The sequence below is a fragment of the Aquila chrysaetos genome, chromosome 5, assembly GCF_900496995.4.
Source record: "Aquila chrysaetos chrysaetos chromosome 5, bAquChr1.4, whole genome shotgun sequence".
Classification (NCBI taxonomy): Eukaryota; Metazoa; Chordata; class Aves; order Accipitriformes; family Accipitridae; genus Aquila; species Aquila chrysaetos.
Window position 1 is genome coordinate 39,691,878 of NC_044008.1, and position 19,176 is coordinate 39,711,053.

A 19,176-nucleotide genomic window follows, 5' to 3' on the forward strand; every position below is an offset into this window, starting at 1 on the left:
ATTTCTTGCAAAAGCTCTGCCCTTGAAGGGTGAGGTCCTGAGCCCAAGTATTAGAGGGTGGAGCTCGATGCAGAGGGGTCTCCCTGGGATGGAGGGGCGGGATTATACAGGGGACACTAGGAGGACCAGGAAAGGGGTGCTGGAGCCCAAAGCTGGGTCTCCAAACCCCTTCTCTTACCCCCAGAGGCTGCGGGCTGACCCTGTGCTCAGCTTTTCCCCGAAACTCCAGGGTGACTCAGCAGATGAGCATCCTTCCTCCTCCTCCTCCTCTTCCTCAGTGCCTGCCCCAAGGCGACCGCTGAGCTGCAGCAGCTTCTATCTCTCCTCGCCAGGCTACAGCCCGGATCTGGCCTCCTCGCCAGCACAGGTGAGTGCAGCCGGTGGAGAAGATATCATCCTAAATTATTAACAAAATGCTATTATTCATATTAGCTTCCCATTAGAGCTTTGCGGTGCTGGAGAGGAGATGGAGGGGTGCAAGGGGACACGGCCGCCTCCATCCTGTCCCCAGCTCAGCCTGGGTACCAGCTCTGCTCCTGCTCCCAGGCCATTGCATCCCCAGCCTGATCGTGGGCATGGGGGAATGAGACACCAAACTTTGCATTTCTAGTACCAAAAGGCAGCCCTGCAAGCTGGCTGTCCCCAGGCAGTGGATGGTGTCACCCAGAAGCTCTTAAAGTGCCGTCTGCAGGCACCTAGGGCTGACACATCTTAAATATTTCAACTTGCAGCTCAAATCTAGACTTCTAAAAACTGCAGAAACCATAGGGCAGGGCTAAAGCGGTCCCAGAGGCTGCATTTCTCTTTCCTTAGCTGTGTTAAAAGCTGTCTAAATAAAGGAAAAAAGACAACCCTTACCCCAGGGGCTCCATTTCCTGCATCTCACTGTAAGAATAACATGTCCGTCGATGAAGATGTTGTCTATGCTGCTCTCAGAGGTGTCTCATACACCTGTGAAAACATTGCTTGAGAAAGCTGGATTATAGCACCGGAGGTGGGATTGATCCAGTGAACCCTCCCCAGGCATCCTCTGGGCTCAGATGGGACCAGTAGCCTTTACTCAGCCCCCCCAGCTAAGGGCTTCTGCAGTGGAGAGGTGACAAGGAACTCCACAGGTGGTGGCTTGTGTCCGGGGTGCAGTCACAAGGATGTCCTCAATGCTGGACATGTGCTTCTTGGTCCTGGTGACTACGTTGGTGTGGCTGTAGGGTAAAAAAATTGGGTTGGCATCCCTCTCCCCTGCAGCGTGCCCTGCGTGGGGGCTGTCTGCTGCTGCAGTGCTGCAGGACGCCTTCACGCCTCGGCTCTTTCCCTTGTACCGGATAAATGCGTTGCTGATGGCTCTGGGGGACTCGGTCCATGTGTTTCACAGGAGTTACGGGGTGCTCGAGCCCTGCTGAGCTGCTCGACCTCTCTCTAGGGCAGCTGCCTGCTCCTTGCGCTTGCAGGCGGGATGCCGAGCATCGCAAACCCTCAGGACCCCGGAGCAACACCTCGCCCTTCGCAGCACTTGGCCTCTCTTGATTTTCAAGTGGATGTGCTATCCCCGCCCTGATCAGCCGAAAATTTACTGGCCAGAAGCGTTTATTAGCGAGGCCTGATTGAGTTTGCTCAGCAAATGTCTAGACGGAAACTCTTTGGAGCTGCGGAAATCGATAGCAATCAGCTGGGATGCGGAGTGGGATGCGGAGCTGGGCCAGGGGCGTAAGGCGAGGCATTAGCAAATGCAATTTTGCTTCTGGGCCCCCAGAGGGAATGCAATAAATCACCTGCTGCTGATGTCACCCGGCAAGTATTTGCCAGGATGGTTTTTATTTAAAAATTAAAAGCTGAGAGGCGGGGTGGGGTGGGGTGGGGTGGGGGGAGAGAGATGCTGCCCCCCCCCCCCCTCACTCCTGGGAGGGCTGGAATGATGGGAAATGTGTTGGAGGGTAGCTGAGCTGGGTTATGGGGAAGGGGGATGGACCGGGTGGAGCTGGGAGGGCATTTTAATCTCCAGAAGCACTCCTGGGATGCTGCAGCCCAGAACAAGATGAAGCCTTGGGAGATGCTTGTCCGTCTGGAATTGTTTTGGCTCTTGGTGGTCCAAACCCGAGCATCTCAAAGCATCACACGTTGATCCTGCAGTGCATGGTGAAGTTGAACCCTAAACTGAAGTTTGAGAGCCTAAATATCTTCCTAAATTCAGGCGGGACTTGGGTGATCCATAGTTTGGAGAGTCAGTAATGCTGGGGCATGGAGAGGGGCAACTTCAGAGGGGTGAGGGGTCCCGTCGCAGGGCTGCTGCTTGGACCGGTGTCCTGAGAAATCCGGATGCCAGGGTATCACATCCATCTGGTTTGCTTTCGCAAATGGCAAAGACATGAGGGCGCATCCCAGTGGGGGACCAGCTCCTTGACACTGTCTCCGTGCCGAGCATCTCATCTGCAGGACAATGGGGCTGATGGATGGGTGCTGAGCTCCACCCGAAAGGCCAAGGCACGGGGATAATGATTTTTCTCATCTCACCACAACCTGCAGATAATGTATTCCTAGGCACGAAGCGGGAGGCTCTGCCGGCTGTTCAAATGCCTCGCGCGTGTTGCGGAGCCAGACGGCTCCCTGATTGTCCCAGGACCCGGGCATGGCACCGAGCAGATCGATAATGTGCTATGGATGATCTCTCTGTCGCCGGGATGGCTGACGTTGAGCCTCGGAGCTGTCAGCCCCAGGGATACCTCCTCCCCCAGCCTGGCAGGGATGGAGGAGAGGAGACTGGGCTCACCAGGACCCTTGGGGACTTTGCAGCAGAGCACGGGGCTCAATTAAGCCCCCAGGTCAGCAGAAGTCGGTCTGTTCCTCTGGGAACCGTTCTCGTTTCACTTCCAGCAGGTCTACGTGGTGCTGGGGGGAAGGAGCCAGCTTTTGGAGATCTCCTTGGCAGTTGGACTTGGTTGCAAGCCCACAGAAGATGGTTTGTTTCCAGTCTCCCTGGACCAGCTGGCAGCACGGCGCCCATCCCAAAACAGCAATCTGTTGCTGTCAGGGTACAAGGAATCGCAGCCTTTCATGCAGCAAACAAATGGGTTGGCACACAGCTTGTGTTCCTGCTCAGTCTTGCTTGTTTACCAGGCTGCAGGGGTATCAGGCAGCTGGGTGCGACGCAGCTGGTGCTTCCCATGGTAAGCACATCCCATCCACGCCGTGCAAGGCCAGCTGTGACTTTCTTATGGAGCTTCAACAGGTCTCAAAATTGGGACCAAAACTACTCCCGGCTCCATTTACATTGTGCTTTATCCCTTTGGATTCCCCATGGAGCTGAACAGCTTCCCTAGCAAAGCGTGTGCGGGTGCAGAGCGACTTGGTGTAACATAAATCACAGGGACGAGCAAAAAAGTTCCCCAGGAATAAAGATCACCTTTATTTTTTAGGGAGGAATCAGAAAGTAAAGCAGTGACTCCTCAAGCACTGAGTATATTTCAGGCACAGGGACCTGGGGGAGTCTGAGCCACAGCTGGACTAATTTTGGCCCCTTTTTGGGGGGGTTCAGGCTGGGGCTTTGTCATGGTTTAACCCCAGCCAGCAACTAAGCACCATGCAGCTGCTCACTCACTCCCCGCCCCCCACCCAGTGGGATGGGGGAGAGAATCAGTGGAAAAAAAAAAAAGTAAAAGTCACAGGTTGAGATAAAGACAGTTTAATAGGACAGAAAGGAAGAAAATAATAATGGTAATAAAATGACAATAATAACAGAATTAGAATATAGAAAACAAGTGTTGCACAATGCGATTGCTCACCACTCACTGACTGATGCCCAGTTAGTTCCTGAGCAGCGATCTGCACCCAGGCCAACTCCCCCCAGTTTATATACTGGGCATGACATCCTATGGTATGGAATATCCCTCTGGCCACTTTGGGTCAGCTGCCCTGGCTGTGTCCCCTCCCAACTGCTTGTGCCCCTCCAGCCTTCTTGCTGGCTGGGGATAAGAAGCTGAAAAATCCTTGACTTACTCTAAACACTGCTTAGCAACAACTGAAAACATCAGGGTGTTATCGACATTCTTCTCCTACTGAATCCAAGATGTAACAGTCACTATACCAGCTACTAGAAAGAAAATTAACTCTATCCCAGCCAGAACCAGGACAGGTTTCCTTAACGCATGCAGGGGGTATCTCAGGAGCCCCTTCCTCCGTGCTCAGCTGGGGATGACAGGCAGTGAACTGAATTACCTTGCTAGCTCTGCTGCTTTTTGGTGGGGAGCAGAGCCCAGCCTTGGCCTCTCCCGAATGCTTCAAATCAAACCCAGACCCGATTGCAAAGCTCGGCTCAACCATCCGCCTGTGCCGAGGGGCTGGGGGATGGTTTGGGGCTGAGAAATTGTATTTCTGTCCGTCCGCATTTGCGGGGGGGAGCAGGGCTGCAGGGGCAGGGCAAGGATGCTTGCGCCGGGATGCGGATACCCTCGCGATGTGCCCCATCTCGCTGAGCGATGACGGTGGCTAAAAAGCTTCTGCCTTCCCGTCACGGGAGCGGCAGGGCTGGGGCAGAGGTCTCTGTTAGCGGGTGATGGATGGCGTGTGTCTCCCGTCTGTCCCCTGGCCGGCTCATCCATCACTCATCCCGATGACAGCGGCTGTTACGGGGAAGGTGGCAGGGGTCCAGCCCTTCTCCTCAGCCTGCCGCCCTGACGGCAGGGTGAGGGGCTGGAGCTGCCTCGACTCACTTGAAAGCCCAATGAGTCTGAAAAACAAACTTTGCCGGCAGGGCTCGCCCCGGGATGCGGGAGAGATGAATAACGCCGCTCCGGCAAGCAATTTGTAGGGCTTTGAAAAGCTGTCAGCCCAGGGAGGAGCGCGCCTTGATGGGTTCATCGGGGACTTCGCCTTCCTCCGGCAGCGCCCTGGCTCTCGGCATCCCTTGATCGCCCCCGATCCGTGCCGGAGGGAGCTGGGAGCAAAAGGGGACCTGAGGCAAGCGGCTTTGGGGTGCTTCTTGCATAGCTCTGATTTACTGAAAGATGATTTTTTGGGGTGTGAAAATGCATGTTCCTAGCAATGTATTGCAAGGAAGTGATATCCCCTATCGTAACGTTGAGGAGCTGAGGCTGCCCAGCTTGGTCCAAAAGTCCCATTCTCCGAATGCTTCTCCCTGCCCGGGTGGAGATCTGGCATGGAAATGGGCCGGGGCAGAGCGGCAATTCACATTTTCTTAGCTAAACTGGAGCAAAATCTTCTCGGATGGAGAAGACAGATCCTCAAGGGGTTTTCCAAGCTGCTTCTTGATTTGCTCGTTTGTAGAGCACAAATTCTTTGGATGCTCGGAGGGAACGCAAGCAGGAGGAGCGACTGCTACCTCTAATTCCTGCAATTTAAGTCATCATGTCCCTTTAAGTGTCAAATAACTGCCTTGATGAGAAAAGCAAATGGGGTTAAAAAGAGAAAATTGCTCCTTTTTAAGAGGTGGGGGGGGGGGGGGGGAGGCAATTGCACTGGTGCCACTGATAAATATAGAAAGTGTAAAACTCTCCTAATGGAGCAGACGAGGCGGTGCTGGGCTGCCGGCCCATTTAATTATTTGACAGGTGAATTGGGAGTTTTCTACATAAATGGAAGGAAAATGAATTTGGCAATTTTTAGCCCAAAGGGATTCCCAGCCAGCGGCAATGGGGCTCCCCAGGGAAATCGGCTCGGAGACGGCATCCCTGCTTGCCGATGGGGGAGAGCATCCTCCCTCCCGGCGCCCCGAAACTGCCCTGTGATCTCTAATGAGCTCCCGCAGGGTCCCCTGGAGGAAACAACTTGCTTAAAAATAATAATAAGAAGAATATATCAAGCTCAGCCCGAATCCAAGGAAAAAAAATCCCCCCCCGTCCCTGCTGCTGACTGGGAAATGGGAGCAGAGCAGCAGTGTCTGCCTGCAGCAATGGGGGTTACTGGAGCAGCGGGGAGAGCTGAGGCTGGCAGGATGAAACGATGAATAAAACAGTGTTTGCTTTCCTGCATCGCTTTTCTTCCTCTGGCTTTTGTTTTGCTGGGGATCTACTAAAGGGCTCTAACCGCTCAGGTGTTTTTCCTTGGAGGGTGGTTTGAAGCCGCTGTGTGAAGGTGTTGGGAAATACCCCTTGTAATACAATTGGGTTGGCTTCAAAAAAACGAGCTCGGGCTGCCTCGGGCCGTTGGTGGAGCTGAAGTTCTCCAACCATATGGCTGTTTATCTTAGGGCTGTGTTTTGGGCTGCGCTTGCCAGCGTCTGGAGCCTTTGCAGGGGGGAGGATACGCTTCCTAGCTCCTAGAAATGGAAACCATGTGCGCGCCGGCTCCTTTCGTTTGGGAAGCTGATGGCTGTTCCTTGCCTTGCGCGCCCACCTCTGTGTCATCCTAGAGGCTATTTTTCGAGGGCGAGGGCTTCTCCGTCAGATGCTAAGTGTAGGTGTCATTAGAGGGGGGCTGTGTTCTCCTCCCGTCCCATGCCAAGCAGCTCCAAGGCGTCGGGGAGGAAAACCTCAACAGTGAGCAAAGAGGGAGAAAGCGTCCGTGGCTGGACCCAGCAGGATAACACCTTCCCGTGCTGCGTCAGCAAAGCGTGGATGAGCCCACGTGCCTTCCGCCGATGCAGGGAGATCGTGGCAACGTGCAAAAGCCCTTTGCTTTGAAGGGACAGCATCCCGCTGCAATTGCATCCCCTCCTGAAGGACCACGGTGCTGGGGATGCCCGTCAGTGCAGCTCGGTGCTCCTCTCCCCAGGGTGGGAGTGGGGGTCGGAGGAAGAAGAGTGCTGATACTGTTTTAATCTTCCTTTTAACTGTAATTGTGTTTGGCCGGCTCCCCCGAGCTTGTTCCGGGAGATGCATTTTTCCCGGCTAGATTGCTTTCCTTGTTTTGCTCATTGGAGACAGGCCGGGGCCTGTGTCATGCCAGCTATGCATTAATAGAGCCTCAAATGAGATTTCACAGCCTCAAATCTGATTAGCGCCAAGGCTCCGGTTGCTTTGGAAAGCGGGGCAGGCAGACGAGGAGCCGTGATGCTTGGGGGGGGGGGGAGGTGCGAACCCATACGGATGTGGGATGTCACGCTGTACCCCAACACCCCCGGCTTGCGGGGACCGACGCGGAGCCTGGGGACGTGGGGACAGCAGGGCATGGGGCAGCTGGGATGCAACGCATCTCCCACCCTCAGAAAACCATGAGTTCAGGACGCGAGATCGTCCCTCGTGCAGCATGTCGGGAGAAGGCTGGTCTGGGCGAAGCAGCTGCATCCACTCACCCATCAGCCGCCGAGTCCTTGCTGTAAGCCCGAATTTCACCGCGTTTTGCTGCCTGATGACATGTAAAATCCCCCTCCCCATCCCAGTTCCCCTGTGCCCAGAGGTGCGTGCTTGCTCGCTGCTGTGATGGAGCCGATCGGTCTCGTTAGCTGGCTGCTCGCCCCCATTACTGGGAGATGCTCTGCAGTGTCCTGGGGGCTCTTGGTGTGCTCTTACATCCCAGAGCCCTGAGGTCCAGCCCTGAGAGGTGACTGGATCTGCTGGGATGTCCCAAGGGACACCTGAGGACCCAGTATCCTCAGGCTGACCTGGCTCCAGGATGTCCTAGCCTGGCTCCGGGATGTCCTAGCCTGGCTCCGGGATGTCCTGGCCATACTCCAGCCCGACCTCATGTTCAGACCCCGCATGGTACAGCGCTGGAGCTGTAACCTGTGGCCTGATCCTGCTGCTTGTTTAAAGCCAAGTGGCACTTTATTTCCCATCCTCTCGGCTGCTGGGGGAGAGGAAGCGGCTTGCTGGTGTTTAGCTGCCGTAAGGAGGCTTGAAAGGAGCCTGGGGAGACATCACATAGGAAAACTCACACCGGCCCCAGTCCATCTTCGCTCATGGAGCCTACTATTATTTTATGAAGTCTCAGGAGGAGGATAAAGCTGACACGTTCCCAACAGCCGCTCGTAAATTGCCAGGGGTAGGGAGGAGCTCGGGGCTGCGAGCGCTCCCACCATAGAGGAGCGGATCCCCGCTCCCGTGGCAGCATCGCTCCTGGCTTTAGCTGGGACTGGGGGGCTTGCGGGGCTCACTACGAAGGACCAGGAGGGTCCTAGTCCTTCCATGGTAAGGCAGGGGCTGGTGTCTTCTCCTGCAGAGCAGCGGTGCATCGTCCCAGGGAGCACTGGCAGGGCTGTGTTCGGGCTTGAGGAGGTGAACGCTGCAGGTGTACGGCCCCAGGCACTCACCTCTGGTCTTGTGCCGGCCAGCGTGCCGGCAAAATCAAAATTCAAGGAGCACCCTGCAAGCACCTACCTTCTGGCAGGGGGAAAATGCAGCCGTGGTCTCCAGCTGTGGGCAGGGGCCAAGGTGGGATGGAGGAGCCCCCGCAGTGCCGTGCCTGGAGGTCTCTGCTGGCTCCCGGCCCGGGCTGTCCTCCCCGAGCTAAATGTCGGGCTCTTGAGGCTATTTATGTCTTGTCAGCTCGCAGCCAGAAGCAATTTAATCTTGGCTGAGCGCTGCTGTAGAGGAGCCGCCCGGCCCCAGTGCTTCTTTCGAGATGATAAAGAGTTGATAGAAAAACAAATTACGATGATGGCAGCTCAGGCACCGTTAATCAAGCTCCCTGCAACATTGCAGTGTGAATAATTAATAATCATCGTTAAGGATGCTTTAAGGGTGGCTTTGGGTTAAGGTGCTGTGTGGGATCAGGGCAGTGGTTTGCCTGAGATGCTTTGCAGGCGTTGGTGATGCTCCAAAGGACCTCAAAATGTTTAAAACGTGGTGTCCCCAGCTGAGACCCTTGGGGACATGGGAACTTTGTTTTTTCTCCACCTCTGCAAGCTACAGGTTGCAAACTCTTGAGTGAGAGCACTTGGTTTGGCAGGAACGGAGAAGTTTCTCTTCCCACTGAGTAAGAGAGCTGAAAAACAAGCGTGGGCTCTACCTGGAACCGCAGGCACTCTCCTTTCTGGAAGAAATACTGAATTTCCTCCTGGCTTTGAATAGTGACTGGGGTTTTTTTTCGGTAGTTAATCACAGCCTTGCTGAGGGTTTCGGGTACTGGCTGCCTGCAAAGCCTGGCATTGTTCACGTCTGCTATTTTTAAAATGTTTTGTTCTCCTGCTGAGTTTTACTTAGCTTAACCGCTCGTGAATTTTCTATTAAAACCCCTCACTAATTATCATGCTGTAACCATCGCTAGCAGTAAAACCTACTTGGATTTTCAGGGAGATGTAAATATAAGTGGTGGGTATGAAGATGTGCACTAAGAAACTTGTTTCTGTTGTCTGGAATGTGAAAGAAAATAGGGAAAGCATAGCAAAATGTCCCAAAATAGTGATCTGGAGCTCTAAATAAGGGTGTGATGTGGGACACCGATCTAGCATTAGGTCCTGGAGTCCCCCAGAGCAAGGCTCCATCAGCGAGCTCAGAGATGTCTGTGCAATTCAAAACAAGGTTGTTTCCCGGCTCTGCCAGCTGGAATTCCTCTGGATTGGGTTTTTAGTGAGTATTTGGGGTGCAAATACTCACTAAAACTCCAGAGCCAGAGCCTGAACAGATGCTTTCTTGAAAGGAGAGAGGGGTCTCCAGGGAGAGCATCCCTGCCTGCACAGCCGTGCGTGCTTTCTGCCTACAAATCCGGCACCCTGCCTCTTCGAAGCTCTCAGCCATCCTTGCCCTCCCTCGGTGATGCAGCTTGTGTTGATACAGCCCAGGGGTCTTAAACCCAAGTCTGTGCTTTTCTCCTCCTTCCCCTAGCTCCATCCCGCAGTTTGCCCTCTTTGCTGATGCTGGGATGGGGCAAAATCGTGCTTTTTGTTTTTTTTGTTTTTAGAATAGTGTTTATGCTCTTCCGCATCCCCACCTTTTCCCTTCCTCTCTGGAAAAGCCTTGCGAAGGTGTCAGGGCTTGCTGTGCTCTGTTTTTGGGGGTGCAGGGAGAGCTGGGGTGCTCGGGTAGGGTGCAGGACAGCTCTGGCTGCCAGCGGGGAGAGCCTGTGCCGGTGGGAGGCATCACTTGAGGGGTATCATCTCACATCAGGTCAAGTAACCCTGTAATTTCCCTTCTCCATCAACGTCACTGGGCTGGGGGATAATTGCCACGGAGCTGGAGCTGGAGCCGGGGTGGGCTTGGGATCCATCCCCTCCATCCGCTCTGCAGGGCGGGGAATCCTCCCCCACTTTCGTGTTTCTGCTCCTTCAGTGCCGCTTTCTGGCTGTCACGGATGCCGAGCCTGTCCCCAGCACCCAGCCCCAAGCTCCAGATGGCTTCTGAGCTGACAGCAAAAAAATAAACTGGGAGGGGGAAGCTGATTTAAATGTTTTTCTGGGCTGCTGCTGGTCAGAGCACCCAGGTTTCCATCCCACAAGCGATCCTCAGGTTTGGGCTTGTTATCCCCCACGGTGGTGGGTCACCTCCCCACTGCCGAGCCCATCACTGCTGCAGCCGGGCAGCTTCGGGATAGACGAGGGAGAGGGCTTAGAACGAACCAGCCCCTCATTACAGAGTTTGGAGGCAAAGCCACGCGTCGGAGGGGATTTGCAGGCGGTGGCTTTGAGAAGCCCGCGGGGTGGTTGCTGGGCTGGAGCTCTTGCTTCAACCCCAGGAGGTCAGAAGGATGCACGCAGAGTTTGCTTTTCAGGGTCTGAAGCGGTGCAGGGTGGGTTTTAACCCCTTGTAGCCACAGGACTATCTGATCTTAGATGCATTAACGCCGCGTGCCGCCCAAGACGGTGGCACGGCGAGGATGCAGCTGGTGGGGGACGGTGCCGTCTCTCACTTGGAGGGGGTGTGATGGGTGAAGGGACGGTCCTCCCTGCGGGTAAGGAGCGGCAGCTTGAGGCTCTGCTGCTCCTTATCGCATCAGCTGGTGGGAATTAATGAGCTGGGGTGGGGGGGAGCTGCCGCGCTCTCCCCTTTTCCCCCCTGGACTGGGCTGAGATCCCAATTCCTGCAGAGTGCCTATAAATTGCAGAGATGCCTGGGCTGGTGAGAAGGGGGAGCGGGGGGATGGCGGGGACTTGGCGGGGGGGGAGGGAAATGGAGGTGCTTTAGATGGTTAATCCCTGTTTTGGTGACCTGGCTTGAGGTCTTTGGTTGGACCAGGGTGTAGCTGGCCCCCACGGGACCACACTGAGCAGGGACGCTGGGCTGGTTTCATTCCATGCAGGATGTTCTCGTGCTGCTGGGTGTCCTCCCAGAGAGCCTGGCACCCGTTGTAGCCCTGCCGTGGCACGGTGACATCCAGCTGTGGAGCCACAGCTGGGCACTGGGGACAGGGAAGAGGCAGCTGTGACGGGGATGTGCCGGGGACACCATCTCCCCAGCTTGTTCTCCCTCATCTGGGATCTCAGCATCGAGCAAAGGTGTTGGGGACAGGCTCAGGTGATGGAGATGTGCTGGGGACACCATCTCCTAGCTTCTTCTCCTCCATCCAGGCTTTCAGCATTAAACAGGGGTTGTGGGGACAAGTTTGGGTCATGGGCATGTGCTGGGGACATCATGGTCCCCATGTGGGCTCTCAGCGCTGAGCTGGGGCCATAGGGACGAGGTTGGGTGACAAGGACATGCCTGCAGCTTTGCAGGAGCGGCCAGCCGTTTCCCACCTCGACATCTCTCCCGCTTGCTCCCAGCAGGTATCCAAGTCCCCCGCCGGGAAGGAGAAGCCCGGGCATGCACCAGCGGCTGGCGGGGGACACGTGGCCCACGTGGGGAAGGAAGCCATCGTCGTCACCCTTCACAGTGCCAGCAACCTGCCGGCCACGCGGGAGGGCCGGGTGCCATGGCCATACGTCATTGTGTGAGTACCCAGCATCCGCGAAGGGGGACAACGGAGATCGTGGGGACGCAGCGAAAGGGTTTAGGATCTGTCACCCTTTTGTTAACTCTTTGCAAGCCCCACGGAGGGGGGAAACCTCTCTAGTGGCAACACACGCAAGCGTCACCCCTGTGGGATGCTGGGTGCGGAGAGAGGAGCCGGGACTCCTCGTTGAGATGGGCGAAGGCAGGGGACAGGGCGCTTTGGCTCGCTGGGCTGTCGGGAAGAAAGCATTCCTAATATTGAAAGTATAAAATGATGTCAAAGAACCCACAGGGTAATGCTGCCTGAGTTTCGAGATGATATCACAATAAATAAAAGAGTGTTTTAATAAATAAAACAGGATGCTTGGGTAAGGAGAATTTGGCTCCTTGTGCATTATGCATGTGCCAGGGGACTCAATTAGCCGGTCATGCTTTGGTCTGTGTTAAGAGGGAGGCTGCTCCGCTCCGAAGCTGCTGCGGGGTGAGCCTGTGATCCCAAAGAGCCCTTCCAGGAGGCAGAGAGGCTTTGGCATTGCTTCCCTGGAAAAGGGGGGAGAAAGCAGCTGTTGGTGGCTTCAGAGCATCGCCTGCCTGCAGAGTTTGGTTTCTCCGGGGCATCTCCCTGGGGCAGTGCCGGGCAGGCTGGTACCCAAGCGGGGGCATCAATGGCAGGGGACAGGGAAGCGGAGCTGGGGCTTGTCCGCTGGGGACAATCAGCAGCAGGGGCTGTGAAAGCCAGGAAACATCTTCTCTGCAAGCGTGTAAAGCAAACTGTTGCTTGCTGGGCGTTTTCCCATGTAGAAACCCCCAGCTCCATGGTGAAGGGGGTCCCAAGGTCTGTCGGTGTGGCACAGTGTGCTTTTTCTCCACGGTGCCCAGCACCAGCCGCATCGGACATCCCGGAGGCTCCCTGGGCAGGCGGGATGCGGCTGTCCATCGTGGGGGCAGCGTCTGTTGGGTTTTTGGGGCTGGCTGGCACCTGCAGCCCAGCAGAAGCCAGCTGGCACGTGGGCTGGCAGCCCCCGATGCCACCCTTCCATCACCCCTTCCCCTCTTTCCCACCCGCCCCCGTGCCAAGGACCCGCTCTCCGCCCCGACAGCCTGAGTAACTCCACCGCGGGAGTTGTCTCTATTTCCATAAACCAATTATACCCAGATAATCTCAGGAGATTTAAACATCAATATCCTAAATGATAGCACGAGGGTGGCGTGTGATTGTTGCATCTCTCTTTACATTCTGGTGCCGCTCCATCACCGCATTGCCATGGTAACGGGGGAGTGATGGAGGGGAGGGGAGGGTGGTATTAGGGATGCAGGACACATGAGGGGCCTTTTAGTAACCATAGTGAGGGAGCCAAGGCAGAAGGGAATCAGTTATTGTTTTTCAGGGCACTGGCTTTTAAAGGAGAGTAGCATGTTGCAGTTAAAAGGTGGGTTTTTACGGACGGGAAGAAGCGCTCGGTGGATATGCTGGTAGGGACCTGACGGCAGCCGATCCCCCCAGAGCGGCTGGGTACCACCAGCGGAGCCAGCCCGAGCTCAAACTGCTGGCAACCCGAGCATCACCCCCAAAATCAGGAGTGGGATGGGAGGAGGGGAGAAATACCACTTGCACCAGCCCTTTGTGGCTGTGCCCAGTCGCTCGTGCCCGGAGTCAGCATCCCGTGGCGCTCCATAGTCGTGTGCATCGCTTCCAGCTCTCGGTGCAGAGGATCGGGGAGGGAAAGGCTTAGCCGAGTGAATCTGAAAGACCTCGAGCAGCAGGAGAGCCCGCACAGGCATCCCGATGGGCTTTGGTTCATCTCTGCCCTGGAGAGGACAGGGCTCTTCCTCCGGGGATGCTCCAGGGACCTGGCAGCGGCTTGGCTCTGCTCCTCATCCTCTGAATGCTGAGCAAATCCCCCCTCCCTGCTTTCAGGGGCACCCGTGGGTTTGCTCTGCATTTTCCTTTCACACCCTCATGTGCGCAGATAAATTGCTCCTGGACCGGCGGGATGCAGGGATGACCTTGGCGCGCCGGAGCCAGGTGTGTTTGCAATTAATGGCACAAAGCGCCTGGCTCTGGCCGGCTTCTCCTCTCCATTGAGTACCGCGGGCGAGTGCAAGTACCTCCTCGCTTCTTCCTTTCTGCTTTTCAGCGCCAAGAGAAGAAACTCAAGGTCGCTGTTGAATGCGCCGTCTGCTCCCAGCCTGGGGGATGGGAGCTCCGATGTCCCCCCGCCTGCAGGTCTGCCTGCGCAGGCAGCGGTCCTGGTCGTGGTGCGGGTGGGATGCTCCACCCGGGAAGGGGTTAGGGTGTGCCTGCAAGCAAAGCCTTTTGGCTCTGCAACGTGCCCCAAAATAAACCAGGGGCTCAGCCGATAACCCCAGAACAAGGCGGGAGAGGGGGGGAGTGGGACCAAGAGGGGTCTTTGGGGGTCCCCTCCTCGCCCCAGCACTCGTCTTAGCTCATGGTGGGATGAAGATGGACCATCCCAGGGTTAGAGAGTCAGGAGCAATGTAAAAATTGGGTTTCTCAAAGGAGAGGGGAAATTATAATTCTTCCTTTCTCGTTCTGAATCTTTTCAGAAATTGCTTACACCTCTGTGATTCATTTATCTGTATTTATTTACCCAAACTGCACCTGAGCCCCCCAAGCTCAGCACCGATCGCAGTGGGGCTGTGTGGTGGCGGGCAGCATTGCCTTCCCCAGGGCCGGATCCTGCAACCGCCGCATAAGTAACACCCTGAATATCAGTCCTGCGAACCGTGGCCGTGCTGCATGGGATTTTTCTTCCCCGAGAACGATGCGCCTGCACCACCGCGTTGCCTCTGCAGGGATGTCAGCCCTGAGCAATAACTCACCCTGTAGAGATAATAACTTATAATGCCAGCTAAATAAATATTTACGGGGGCCGGGCACAGCCCTGCTAAGCCCTTTGCTGGGCACCTGGGTGTCACACGCAGCAGGATGGCTGCGTGATGCTGTCCCCAAGCACCGTAGCTGAGACGTTGATGTATAATAACTCCCTGGGGGTGGCCGTCTTTATCTTTTATCTTTATCACAGCGGTGGGTGGCTGGTGCATCCCCGTAGCACGGCAGAGTGTAGTGCCTGCCAAGGAGCAGGCAGGGAGGGATGCAGAGCATCAGAGGAGCATTTCTTGGTCCATCCCAGCCATGTCCTGCCCCAAGGCATGCGATTCCCATGGGCAGCTGTCTGCAGCCCCTGCTCACCGGAGACCCCATCGCCTGCCCCGCCAGCCCGTCTGGAGCTGACTGGGGTGAGGAGGAGACATCAAACCATCTCCACTTTCCACTGTTCCTGCTGCCCCCGGCCTATTCATTTGATTTTGAAGCACATCCCCATGTGTTGTACTGTGGTGGGTTGTTTCCCGCCCCCTCCCCTCCCTTCCCCACTTCACAGCTCTTTTTGAATGCTCTCTCATCCTTAGGCAAGGCTATAATGAAGGGGGCCCAGAGCAGCCGGTTCTCACCCTCCTCCTCCTCCCACCCCCCCAGCCCAGGTCTGGCTTCATTCGGACTCTGAGCACGTTGCTGGTAGAGCAATCCCCCACAGAGCTCATTACTGGAGAGCCAATTTTCTTCCAGCCCCTCCACAACGGTGCCAGCCCAATGCTAATTCCCACCTGCCAGAGCTGGCCAGCCCGGCTCCATCCCTGCGGGATGCAGGTGGGCTTCTCCGGTGGGGAAGGGGACACGCGGGAGATGGGAGAGGAGCACGGGACGTGGCGTGCAGCATGGTTGAGGGTCCATTAGACCGGTGTCTTCAGCAACGAGAGGGGATGGAGGTCTTGCAAGCATAGAGCATCCTTCCATCCAGCTGGGATGAACCTGCTCGGTCCCACCAGTACCTGGAGCTCACCTTATAGCTGGAAGGACCTTTGTCATCTCCTGTCCCCCAGAGCCGGGGTCTCCAGCTCTCAGGGGGTGGCACAGTGCCACCGTTTGCTCTCAGTCACCGCAGTGCTCCGGTAACCTCTCCCTAAGAGCTGCGCTGGCTCTGCTCCAGCAAGAGCTTTTCTGGAGGAGCCAGCACCGGACAGTTTATCATCTTAATATCCAGAGAAACCCAGTGACAGGGCTAGGGCATCTGTGTCACATTGGCCTGATGCCACGTCACCGTCCCCCTTCACCCCGCGGTCGGGGATGGAGAGGACTTGAGGTCACCACGTCACCAGGCGATGGGACTCTGCCGCGGTCTTAGGACTCCCAGGATAACACCAAGTGTCTCAAGAAGACTGCCTAAAAGATCTGCCAGCCCCTCTAATTGGGGGGGGGGGGGGGGGGGGGGGGGGGGCACTATTATCATTAGCCAAGCTCGTGACTAATTGATGATCAGTTGATAAAAGTGGCAGGAACAACCCCAAAACAGCTCTGATGACGATGGCCCTGCACCAGCACGGATGAAGAATTACCCGGGGCCCATAGCTGCTAACGCCACTGTAATTATTGCTCAGCCTTGTTATGTGCTGAGTTTAATGATGGCAGTCGTTAACATTCAATCTTCTCTCTCCTTTTCCCAGCAGCCTCCTCCCTGTCCCTTCATCAATACAGCCAGATAATTAGCCTCCGGGGTCTGAAACAGCCTTTTGGATAAAAGGGGCTGCAAACCCCGTCACTGGGGGCTTGATAGGATCCGGCAGCCGGGAGTAAAACCAGCCTTGGACCCCCAGCACAGCAGAGCTTTGCTAAGGGTGGTGGGAGGGTGGGCTGGCCGCTGTTAGCTGCACCGAGCAGGGACAGTGCTCATCCCTCTCCCAGTGCCAGCTCCCTGCTGACACATTCCCCTTCCTCACCCAGTAACCGGCTTGTTTTGCCTTCCTTTTCCTCCCAGTAAGACTGGCAGAGGGGATGAGCAGAAGGCAGAGGCGACCCATGCATCCTTGGTGCCCACCCACGCGCCCACCTGGGAGGAGGAGGTGATGGTGGAAATGGATGCTGAAGATGCGGGCCGGGCAGGTGAGAGCGTGGGAGGACTGTGGGGACAGGGATGCTGGGGACTGGGACATGGGTCTCACCTTATCGAAGGGTTAATTTGGGGATATTAGGGAGCCCGTGCTCCAAAGCACCCCGAGCAGCACCCAGGCAGAGGGTGGCCGTGATGGGGACGAGCCATGCCCTGAGCCCTCGGTGGCTGTGGTGGCTTCAAGGTAGGACCAGGAGGGACGTGTCCCCAGATATGGTGCTGTAGGATGGGGCAAGGGGTGGTGCTGAGCTCCGGGCGTCCTCCAAAGCATCCCATTGGAATCGGCATCAGGGGGGGAGCACCCCAAATCTTTCCCCGCTGCTGTCCTGGCCCCGACACCTTGTATCGGTTGGACCCACATCGCGACGCTGTTACTCCCCGTGCAGGGCTGCCGAGTCTGTAATTGTAATAAAAGTCATGGCATTAGGGGCCGGGATTTGATTTTAATCAGCCCCTTGCAAAACAAACTGTGGGAGCCAATCTTCACATCGTGTTTAATCCCATTAGGCCCTGACCTAAATGAAGTTGAGGAGCTTTTGATGTACTTTGGACCTGCCCCGTGTGGTACCGGGAGAGATGCGGGGAGACCCGATAGGACCTCCGGCCCCACTCCTCCGCCTCCCAGCATCCCCTAGATGTTCAGAGATGTTCATCCCCCAGACGTTCAGACTGGAGGTGTCATTTCCAGGTGCAGCTCGCACCTTTTTTTGCCCAGAAATATGGTTTCCATCCTTTTCTTGCCCAGAAATACGGTTTCCATCAGCGGGGCTGCCGAGCGTGATCTATCATCGGTGATGACTAGCAGAAAAGCCACTTGTCTCTCTCTCTCGACCCCAGAACATTTTTCCCTGGCGCTCTTTCCACAAGGGGCTGGGAGAAAAAAATCTCTGTATAAATTGAGCACTTGCTGAAAAGCACGAGCCCAGGAAAAACGTGGTCCATGTACTTGCCTGGTCCATCGTCTTCATTTTGGGGCCATGCGCAACCTGTGGCATGGCCAGGTTGGCCAAGCAGGAGTTAAGGCAGGTGCCTCAGTGCAGTCATTAAGCTGGGGGAAGGGAAGCCCAAGTCTTGATGGCAGCATAAAGAGAGGGCGGTTTTCCCTTCCATCAGCTCCTTTTTTTTTTTTCCGATAAAAGGCTCCTACTCGGGCTTGTCAACTAAATTGCAGCTTTGCTTTAAATTAAGGGAAGAGGTGGGGGTGACGCTGCCATGCTGGGGGACAGACGGGGACCGGGCACCCCTGAGAGGGCAGATGCCACGGTGGCAAGCGTCTGCAAAACCCACCCGTGGGCTGTGGGCTGACCCCGGGGCACGGAGGGCTCAGGGCAGGATGGCACCCTGGCAGCTGAGCAGGGTGGGCTGGAGCCAGGGAAGCGGATTAGATAGATCAGCGGGAAATCCCGGCTTCTTAGATGGGAATCTGAGCTGCATTGGTGCCGATTGCTCACCAGCTTCGCTTTCTTGGGGATGCCTGGGACGTGCTCTCAATGGATCCTTGGGACGCACATGTGTGTGTGTGTGTTTGTGCATGCATATAAACCCAGGACAGGTATAAATCCTGCCCCTGTCCACCCCGCCATGACCTGCGAGGGGAAGGGGCTGCTGGAAACAAATTAATCCCCCCGTCACCTCTGTCCCTTCTTCACCCAGACCTTGCCCCAAACCTCTCCCCAGCACTTCACCCTTCCCCAAACCCCACGGCCAGCCCCGCTCATCCTGATAGCCGACTCTCTCCCTTCCAGCCCTGACTCTCACCGTGGCAGACAAAGCCACCAAGGAGGAGTTGGGGACCTTCCAGCTGCCAGTGCGGCACCTCCAGCCCTTCCAGCCCCACCATTGCAGGCTGGTGCTGGTAGGTACGGCTCCTGCCCCTCCTTCCCACTGCTTATTCCTGCTTGTAACTCTGATTTTCACCCCAGCTGGAGTTGGGGGTTGCCGGCGAAGGGACCCTTGTGTAACGGCGTAATCCCAGTGGGAAACCTGAATTTGGCAAGTTGGGGAAGGTGCTCAAAGAGGCTTGTGAGCAAAGAGCTGCCCAGGCTTCCCACGAGGTGGGAACAAGGCAGGCGTTGTACTGGGCTTTTTAAATCTCCGGTGGGAAAACGTGGAGGAAAAGCGATGGGATTGCAAGCTGGGAAGTGCTTTTGCCCTCAGCATCCTGGGGAAGGAGATGCAGGGCCGGGCCATACATCAGAGTGTTTCTTAAACAGGGGCCCCGGTACATTAATTGATGCAGGTGGGTTCTCAGCCCCAGAGAGAAGCCGCTGCCCAAGCCCCTCAGTGAGGATTTCTCTGTCCCAACACGTTAACGGTCCCGGGGACTTGGCTGACAGGTCCCTGTACAGCTGAGACCTGGCAAACTCACTCAATACTTCCCCCAAATCAGCCTCCCCTACGCTCTGGCTGGCAGAAATGAGTTTCCTCTTCCCTGCACAAAGATTGGGAGCAAT

The 19,176-nt window shown here is 56.1% G+C and overlaps 1 protein-coding gene across 1 annotated transcript in view; it reads left to right on the forward strand.

Moving 5' to 3' along the window:
* The first annotated feature begins 13,699 nt into the window (after positions 1 to 13,699).
* Positions 13,700 to 19,176, forward strand: part of CCDC33 (coiled-coil domain containing 33) — a 30,092-nt gene continuing 24,615 nt past the window's right edge. The window contains exons 1-3 of the mRNA XM_041123362.1: positions 13,700 to 13,782; positions 16,596 to 16,716; positions 18,469 to 18,578. Of these exons, the coding sequence (XP_040979296.1) occupies positions 13,717 to 13,782; positions 16,596 to 16,716; positions 18,469 to 18,578 (297 nt within the window). The 5' untranslated portion in view covers positions 13,700 to 13,716. The remainder of the gene's footprint in view (positions 13,783 to 16,595; positions 16,717 to 18,468; positions 18,579 to 19,176) is intronic.